General features: G+C 31.5%; 1 protein-coding gene across 1 annotated transcript; it reads left to right on the forward strand.

The window, feature by feature from the left end:
* LOC122592276 (homeobox protein knotted-1-like LET6) lies at positions 1 to 3083 on the forward strand. The gene is made up of 4 exons (XM_043764463.1): positions 1 to 393; positions 971 to 1253; positions 2400 to 2656; positions 2784 to 3083. The coding sequence occupies exons 1-4, from the start codon at positions 1 to 3 to the stop codon at positions 3024 to 3026; spliced, it is 1176 nt and encodes a 391-aa protein (XP_043620398.1). The 3' UTR covers positions 3027 to 3083.
* The last annotated feature ends 7132 nt before the right edge of the window (positions 3084 to 10215 follow it).

The raw sequence follows: 10215 nt of genomic DNA on the forward strand, positions 1-10215 counted from the left end.
ATGGAGGGGGTTGGTGGAAGTGGAAGCGGAAGTGGAGGAGGTACTGCATCATCATGTAATTTCTCCTTTGGAAATAACAACAGTGCAGCAGCAGCAGCAGCAGCAGCTGGGTCGTTGTGTCTTCCATTCCCTCCTCCTGCTACCGTCTCTAATACTAGTTCATATAACAATAATAATAACCTAATTTTAGTAGATCATCATCATAGCACTACTACTGCCGCCATGATGATGCTTGATCAAGACATTAATAATATTGACGGAGGAGGATCGTCATCATCTGCAGCAAGTTTAGGTTTCATGTCTTGTTCTTCTTCTTCTTCTGTTAATAAAGCAAAAATCATGGCTCATCCTCATTACCCTCGTCTCCTATCCGCTTATCTCAACTGTCAAAAGGCAGGTTTATCTATCCATCCTTCTAGATCTATCTATTTTTGTTTATATACCATATATATATATACTTATTTTATTTTTATGGATCGATCTGCTTACTATATATAATTCAATTACTTTACTACTATTACTATACACAATTAATTAATGGATTACAGCAGTGTAGCTAGCTGCTAGGCTAAAGTTAATTTGAATGATCAGCTAGCAGTAGATGCAAATTATAACCCTTGAAACGGGTGGGTTTTCTTTTCTTGATTTGTGTGTGTTGTTTGACATCCCTTTTTATTTTAGTCCTTTCTTCATTTGGCAGTAAGCTGCCGCCTGCCTACGTATTATCACTTCATCAACAGAGAATATACATATAATTTGGGGCAGCCAAAACAATATACTAGTACTAGTATGTATTCATTAAAGATGCAAAAATAAATTTACATCTATCTTTAATTAGTAAGTACTTGGAAAAACATATATGCTGCATGTGATATTTGACAAATCAAAAGATTAGATCGATATAGTATATTGTAGTAGCTAGCTAGCTAGCGAGTATTTTTGATTAAATAAAATGATGGTGTATTTACAGATCGGAGCACCACCACAAGTAGTGGAAAAGCTGGAAGAAGCATGTAGAGATGGGGGAATGATGAATATAGTAGTGGGACTGGGACAAGATCCAGGGCTGGATCAGTTCATGGAGGCTTACTGTGAGATGCTTATAAAATACGAACAGGAACTCTCTAAACCCTTCAAAGAAGCCATGCTGTTTCTCTCCCGAGTTGAATCCCAGTTCAAACAAATCTCCATCTCTACCACTTCTTCTTCTTCTACTACTACTACCACTTCTCATCATCATCATCCTGCTGCCGGTACCCCCAACATCTTACTAATTACTTTTAATTATCTCATCCTAATTAATTATCGACCTATATATGCTTCTTTTTAATTATTAGTGTCCGGTTCCAATATTTTTTTTTTTTTTTTATTGAAAGATGATAAACATATATAGCCCTAGCCCCGGGGGCTATGATTCATATATTTTTAGGAGGTGGTTGTATTATAATACTTTTTTGCATGTCATTGAGGCTAACAATTAAAGACAAATGTTTTTACCTGATTATCTTGTGAGTAATACTCCACTAATTAATAATCTTATACTTTAGTAGTACTACTACCTATCACCAAAAAGAATATTGTACTATTTTATACTGGATCTTAAATTGTTGTTTTCAAATTTTGTTTAAACACAATTTCCAAGAATAGACAAATAGTTTACCTACAGTTTTTTTTTTTCACAATTCTAGTGAAAGTTTCTTTTTTCCAAAAGTTTTTATCATTTTCCTGTGTGGAAACATGATACATGACATATATATTAGGAGGAGGCTCATGATCTATATATATTTTTTATGACCCTAGCTATATATGGGACTATATATATATATAATAATATGGTTTGTATGTATGCCCCGGCCCGCCTATCATCTAATTCTAATGAATCTTAATTCAATACTCTATCTTGGTATTGAAGCTGTTTTGCACAGTCAAGTAACCTGTACATATTTGCTCTTTTTCACCCCCCTGAATTGTAGATGCTTACAAGTACAATTATATGTCTCTTTTCTTGGCAATATTATTAGGTTGATCTGCTACATTGTTTTTCACCCTGTAAGGCTTTTTTTTTTTTTTTTCTTCTCTTTTGTTACGGGTATATGTATGTCAACCAAATGTGTAGCATTAATAGAGAAAATCATACAAGCTAGTATTTGTTTTTGGTTCAGATGATATTAGTTATTGATGTTAAGATATATATTTTTGCCATCTTTAAAGTAATACTCGTATATTCTTTATATATATATATAACAACAGGCCCATGTTGTAAAAACTATACTCTAATAATTAAAATAAATATATAAATGCGTATGCATGCAACTGAAAGCACTAGCTATTATACATTAAAAAAAAAAAAAAAACACCTTCACTTATTGCATTGTGCGTTTGATGTAAAAATCAACCAGCTGGTGGTGACGGAGGAATGGACAAAAACGGTTCGTCTGAAGAAGAGGTGGATGCAAATAACAACCAGCAGCTGCTGGTTGATCCCCAAGCTGAGGACCGGGAACTCAAGGGTCAGTTACTGCGCAAGTATAGTGGTTATTTAGGAAGTCTGAAGCAAGAGTTCATGAAAAAGAGAAAGAAAGGAAAGTTACCAAAAGAAGCTCGCCAACAGTTGCTCGACTGGTGGACCAGACATTATAAATGGCCATACCCTTCGGTAATTTATATATATATGCTGATCGACTAATTATATGTATATTAACATGCGATTGATAATGAGCGTAATTATGATACATATAATTGATCATACGTAACGTACATATATACAATTGATGGATGCACAGGAGGCTCAGAAATTGGCACTGGCAGAGTCGACAGGACTAGATCAGAAGCAGATAAACAATTGGTTCATAAACCAAAGGAAGCGACACTGGAAGCCCTCTGAAGACATGCAGTTTGTGGTGATGGATGCTTCTGCTGCTCATCATCATCCTTATTTCATGGAAAACTTCCTCCTCGCATCAGGGGGCGGGACTACTGCTTATCCCATGGATGTTTCCTCGTTTCTCTATGATAATCGATCATAGCCAGGTTTTGCAATAATTAATATGCATCTGTCATAAACCTTTCATTAGCTACGCAGCAGGCAGGCATTCTGGTGTTTGGCCTATTGATCGATCGTTCCTTCATTATTAAGAGTTTGAATCATATATATATCTTCTACCTAGGCACTAATTATTATTATATTGTTGTATATGTGGAATTATTATTATTATTAATCTATATATGTACGTACTTAATTAATTAATTAGTTACCCGCACCACTAGTAATATATTTTACGTTTAGCTAGCATACAAGAATTTGATATTGAACGTCAAATTAATGATTGGCGGCTATTGATCGAGTTGTCGTCATTCATATTTTCTACCTTTCAACAAGAATTCTGTCTTGCAATATTTATATTTATACGTTCACTAAACTTAATTGATATGTAAAAAACGTTGTTATGTAATGTACACCTAGATAATTGTTAAAACTCGACTAAACATAAAGTTAAAAATAACTGTTCGGTTTTCAATTTTGCATAATTTTAGTTTACCTTAACTGTTTAAGTATAAAGAACAAAAGGTTAAAGTGATACGGAGATGATATACATATCACAATTTTTGTTGGATGTACTACTACATACAAGTTTGTATGACTCATTTTGTCAAGTTAATATTGCACAGGTGTGTCACATCTATAAAAATAATTGGTGGTAATATCAATTCCCTAAACAATACGTAACCAATTATTTGATGCTTTGTTTTATGGGCAGTGATTTTCCTACAACAGCATTTCATCATCTACAATAAAAGTATACATTTTACTGCATAGAGTACAACTGTATAATACAGGTTTTGTTGTAGATAGATTAAATTTTGTTGTAGGTTTATCATTTCTCTTGTTTTATATGTGCGAAAGATATTCTAACTTGCTTATAGTGCTTAAATTATTATCACTAAACTAATTGCAAATGAAATTCGACATGCACTGATAGTGTACCACTTCTCTAATCACCTTGAGTCCTAATATCCTTTACAATTTATGGAGGTTGTTAGGCTCCCGACAAGGCCTCTTAACTTGAGCATGGAGCAGGCTCCGACTTTAACATGACTGCTTTATGAAGGCTCTTGACGAAATCTCCTGATTTGAATTCAAAGATAAATCTAAAGCCTAACACTCCATTACAATGCAATGCTAGACTAAGAGGCTCGATAATATACTATATCCCTAATAGCTTAGGGTAATAATCTTTCTTCTGCCATATGGAGGTTACTAGGCTCTAGCCCTAAAGTAGCCTCTGAACTTGAGCATGAAGCAGCCTTTAGACTTAAGCATGGCTGCTCTATAGAGGCTCCTTACGTAGGCTTCGGACTCAAGCATAGAGCATGCTTTGGACTTAAGCATGGTCACTCCATGGAGGCTCTCGACGTAGCCTCCGGACATTTAGAACCGTTTTTTCGGATTCAGTTCAAATATTTAGAAAACTTTGAACCACCAAGTTCGCCCATAGTTGTCAAAAGCGAAGGCGGCGAACTCAAAGCGCAAAGACCCCAACTGCCCATAGTTGTCAAAAGCGAAGGCGGTGAACTCAAAGCGCAAAGACCCCAACTGAGGCATAGGCGAGAGGCGTAAGAATAGCGCTCGCCCGAACAAAAAAGCGTACTCAAGTAATAAACAAACCATATGCCATTTAAGTTACTATCTTGATTCATTGTCTCTAACAATGATAAGGAACGTGTTAAAGAGGGTGTATAAGATGGACAAAAAGTTCTAATAGATATAAAAATTGAAGAAACCTTACCTTTTAGTTGTATGAAGAATACTCTCTGATAGAATGATGCTATTGATGATAATGATATATACACAGTTTTAACAATATACGTAATTTTCTCCCTAGCATGCATTAAACGCTCCTTGAAATACAAAGGGTTTTGTTGAGTCATGGATTCGCTGACGAACTAGCTGAGGCAAGTGCTCGCTGAGAGCATCAGCGACAAGACTGCTCAGCGACCCCTTTATCTGGAAGTCAATGATAAGTTGAATGACTCACTTCCAAATGTTTGTAAGTCAAATATAGGCGGGAGTTTGAAGATAAGAAGACTGGTCCCAAGGACACGTGTTGATCAAGCAGAAAGAAGACATGTGACTTTGTACCAAAGTGGTATCTGAGCGCTTGTCTTTCATACCCGTTTGGGAAAGAAGACAAAACAGAAAGAGAGCACCCTACACAACATCTATTGGTTGTCATGTGACTCCTTCCTTTGCCTACATAAAGGAGCACATACCTTAGTCGCAAAGGTGTTAGTTTGTGCTACAACAACACTTAGTGTGTTTTTTCTCTGTTCTCACATTTGTTAAGTTTTTGTTTGTTAAAAACTTAACAATATTTTTTTTCTTCTTTATTGTAAAACCACCATGTATTCACCGTTTAATTAATATACATATGATTAAACGTGTTTACTTTACTTGTTCTTGTTTATTTGTTTAAGATTACTTTAGTTGTAACTTAGTATAATCTGTGCAAACGTGGGACTTTCAGATTTATAACTTTATTTATATAGGAAATTGTAAACTGGCGCTTCAAATAGTTAGTGGGCCTTGGGCCTAAGGTTTAAGGCGCTTCAAAGAGGCACGCGTCTTTAACAACTATGAAGTTCGGTAACTCGTAAATCAGCTACCCAAAATAGTTGGCTAATGGCAATTCGGTATACTGTTAATTACCTTTGAATGTGAACTATAATTTACACATTTAAAGTATGAATTGTTATATATATATATATATATATATATTTAAACGAGATCAGATGAACAAGTTTCTTCATATCAGATTATTACCCGTGTAATACGCATGAAACATATATAATCAATCACATGTTAAATTTATATAATATTATAAGTTGATAAATATTTATGTCGATAGTAATTGAACCACTAAAAAACGTAAAGTTAAATTGGTGGTCTTTAAAATTTCGGTTTAAAGTGATCACACCATTGGAAAATGAAAACGTCTTCGTTAAAGATCTCATTATCTAAGGTTTTCGTTTTGTTTGGATGTCTTTCATGCATCCGAATATGTCTGCATTGTCATTGTGTTTGTGTTTAACGTTTTCGTTGAATAATTTAGTTATCCACTAAAATTATTAAGCAATTTAATTATCAATATACATCGTATATTGTGCTAATCTATTCATAATATCTTCGCGATTTTCATACAATATTCTTTTGCTATATAAATCTGATAGTTTACTATAAATTCCGTATATATTTGTTAGTTATTTACACTACAAAAAATTTGTCGTTTGTACGCACACTTTTTAAAAATGCGAAAAAATTTCCTAAGTTGTTTACACTTAAAAATGTGTAGAAATAATCTACACTAAAAAGTGTGAAAAAAGTTACAAGTTTTACATTTAAAAGTGCGAAGACAATTTTTACACAATAATAAGTGTGTAAAATATTAGATTTGTACGCACTTTTAAATGTAAAGATAATTTCTTCGCAGATGATTTTTACACAAGTGCGAAGAAATGATCTCCACACTTATAAGTGTGTAAAATATAACATTTCTACACACTTATTAGTGTGAACATTATTCTTCACACTTTTAAATGTGAAGCTTGTAACTTTCTTCGCACTTTTTAATGTACACTATTTTGTACACATTTTTAAATGCGAAGTATTCAACAAAATTTTACACACTTTTGTAAAGTGTGTAGAAAAGATTAATTTGTTGTAGTGTTATGAGCATGCTATCAGCGCAATGCGGCGGCCGTAGTGGGCACGACGGTCTGGTATTGTTGGTTACAGTCTTATTTCTGGTGGTGGAGGTGTTAAGTTTCAAATGGTGTAGGTTGATGTAAAGGTGATAGTGGACTATTTAAAAAGATAAGGCTTAAAGTGTTAATTACTAAAATAAATGTCAAGGGCAATTCTGTTAATTCAAAGACAAAAATTACTAAAAATAAAAAGAGACCTTTTTGCTTTATAAGGGAGTAGAGATAGAGATTAACATAAAAATTGTTGAATAATTATTGAAAAGTATGCTGATATGTGCATCGCACCGACATAATCTAGTGTGAGTGTGTGTGTGTACATATTATATTATATTCTCCGGTTTTTTAATCCGACTCGACTGATCCGACCGTTCCGAACAGTGAAATGGTATGAAGGTCGGTTTTTTTTATCCGGTTTGGTTTTGAAAACGTTGTTATAAATATAATAAGATACTAATGACGTAAAACTAAATGTTTATAACCAAAATTTATTTATTACGTCATATGATAAAATTTCTAAAAGTTATAATTTAATAAAAACGTATTATATTAAAATATGAAATTTTATTTTAAAAAAGACAAACTTGATTTTAAATATGAAAAATGATGTAAAAGGTAATAAATATTAGTTTCCATAATTATATCATTAAATAACAATAATTATTTTGTCTACAACTTATATAAGGAAATAATGATTATTTAAATTTATTAAATTAAAATTAAATCTAAAAAGTTAAAAAAAATATATGACATCAGCGTTTTGATCTAATGGTTCTAATTAAAGGTTAAACTTCATCCAAGGGTCCAAACTTCTCTATTTTTGATTTAAAGTTTCTCTTTTATATATATTTAAAGATAATAAAACAAGATTGTTTCCTAAAAGTATTTTTAGAAAGTTTTTATTTGGCAAGTCCAAATTTCACCTTAAATTTTTTTAATTTAATTATGATGTCATATATAAATAAAATAGAAATAGCCCTTACATGTTTAATAACAATATTAATCATTTATTAAAAATAAAATAAAATTCTCTCTTATATTATATTACAAATAAAATGTCTTTTTTCATTACTTGATGCGGTAGTTATATTTATTTTAAAAATTATTATTGTGATATTATATAATTATTGTGTTATTAGTTGAATTATTATATTTATATCAAGTTAAAATGTTTTAATAACAAACCTTATGTATATATATTTTTAATATATTTTATAATTTTAGAATTTTAGTTAACATGCTCGGGTTGAACCCGGGTTGATTAACTAGTATTTTAAATAAGTGAAAAAGTAAACATAAACAAATGATATTTATGTTGTACTGGAAATATATGATATGAATTGGATATATTTTTAATTGATGTCCGGATTTTCCAAGACTATTTTACTAAAAGTTTAGAGACTTTTAATTTCATTGTTACAAAGTTACAACTTCGGTGGTATGCCTTTTCATCACTTTCACTGCATAAGAAGGTGTTTATTTTTATAAAATTCCTCATAAGAGTAAAATTTCTGTTTTTTTTTTTTACTATTAAAGGAACTACGTTTCCAACTTGTAAGCAATAACAGTAACATCTAACATTAAACATTAATTATGTGTCAACGTGACATGTGACATCAAAAAAAAAAAAGCTCACGTCATCATAAAAAATGGTCGATCTAAACAGTTTACACAACAACATCGTCATCTTCAACAATCGGTTATCATTTATCGGTAAAATAAATATAGATCGTGATAGGTATTAAAATGGTGGAAGGAAAGTCATTGATCAATGATGGGGAATGAGGTTTGCATTGCTATGTGTATAGAATGATGTGTGCATTACTAGGATGAATACCATGTAGACTTTTTCCAAATGATGTTGCATGTCAACTTGGCACTTAACGAATATCTAACTTTTAAAAGTTAACGATATTATCTTTATTCCTTACAAATTGAATTTATAATTTCTTTAATAATTAAAACATAAATACGTTATCCTCTCTAAGTATTTTATGAAAATATCTTATTTTTTATGCATTTTAATTAACCTTCTTCACGATCACAAAAAAAGGAACGAGTTATAGAAACATGATTACTAGATGAAACACAAAAAAGATAATTAAATCTGATATCAAGAATGAATTTTAAAAAAAAATATATGCCGGTATTTTAAGTGAATATTTATCATTATATTGATATGATTTCTTAGATACATATAATAAAAGGCCACAAGTATTTAAATTTTGGGTTTTGTTAGTGACAGCCCTTAGGGTTGTCAGTAAAAACTAATTGGGTGTATTAAAATTTGTACCTTGCTGTTAGAAAAATTAGGGGGCGGTTTTTAATATATAATGTACAAGTTTTTAAGCATGTAATATGTTGTTAGCGTCAGCCCTATCATTTTCCTTAAATTTTACATAACTTTGAATGATAGTGGTTTTTTATCGAGAGATTTAAATTGGGAATCTATTTTATGAGGGAACTTTTTTTCTTTGAACAATGAGTTAGTGGTTAGTAATTAGCAGTTAGCATTCGAGACATCACAGTAACATCCAATTGGGCAATATGCGATGCACGAACCACGCATGCCTAGGATAAAACCCAGGACTCTCGAAACCCCCCCCCCTCCTAATAATCCACTCCTACAAATGTAGGAAGTGAGATTCGAACCCTGGTGGTTTTTTCCAAGGTCAAAGACCTTACCAATGGGCCACCAACAACATACTAAATTTGATGTGTTTTTTAAACCTTTAAAAACAAATAATCACATAATAATCTTGAATAAAGGCAGTCTTTTCGCGAGTTATTCGTGTTTGTAACATTGTATTGGTGAAATTGTCATTTAGTACCTCAACGACGTGTTCTGCATTGATCGTTATATTTTCTAAATAGTAAATAAAATAAAGTAACTAGATTTGAAGTTAAATGGAAATATGGTGTATATAATAAGCTTTTTTTAAATGTGTACGCATATTTAAAAGCACTAAATGAAATCGATTTTTCATATATGATAAATTTTAGAAAAATATTAAATAAAGTTCTTAGATTTCACATGTAACAGTATACAGCTAGCTGGCAATTAAGCTAGGTAGAACTAGTTAGTATTAAAGTTGAAATACCAATTTATTTACTTCAAGTATGAGTATTATTAATTTGCCTAATGAATTAATCCTCAGCTCATCTTAGCTCTCACAAGTCACAAGAAACATGCATATGGTGGAACATATATATATATATATATATATAGTGCATAAACCCGTTTCTAATCTAATCATGAAAAACAGCAACGGTTACATAAAGAAGGAGTTTATTAATAAGCTTTATATATTCTTATTCTTATATAGTATATATATATATATATATACACATCAAGAAACATGAAAAGTGCTTAATCATTTATTTATTAATAATAATTTTTAATTCATGTATTAATTAACCATTCCCGGCCAGATTCCAAATTAATTTGTGTTAAAG

This window comes from Erigeron canadensis, chromosome 3 (assembly GCF_010389155.1).
Source record: "Erigeron canadensis isolate Cc75 chromosome 3, C_canadensis_v1, whole genome shotgun sequence".
Taxonomy (NCBI): Eukaryota; Viridiplantae; Streptophyta; class Magnoliopsida; order Asterales; family Asteraceae; genus Erigeron; species Erigeron canadensis.

Coding starts and splice junctions, on each gene's coding strand:
- LOC122592276 (XM_043764463.1), top strand. CDS start 1: ATGGAGGGGGTTGGTGGAAGTGGAAGCGGAAGTGGAGGAGGTACTGCA. Junction 1,254..2,399: donor TCATCATCATCCTGCTGCCG/GTACCCCCAACA, acceptor AAAATCAACCAG/CTGGTGGTGACGGAGGAATG. Junction 2,657..2,783: donor ATAAATGGCCATACCCTTCG/GTAATTTATATA, acceptor ATGGATGCACAG/GAGGCTCAGAAATTGGCACT.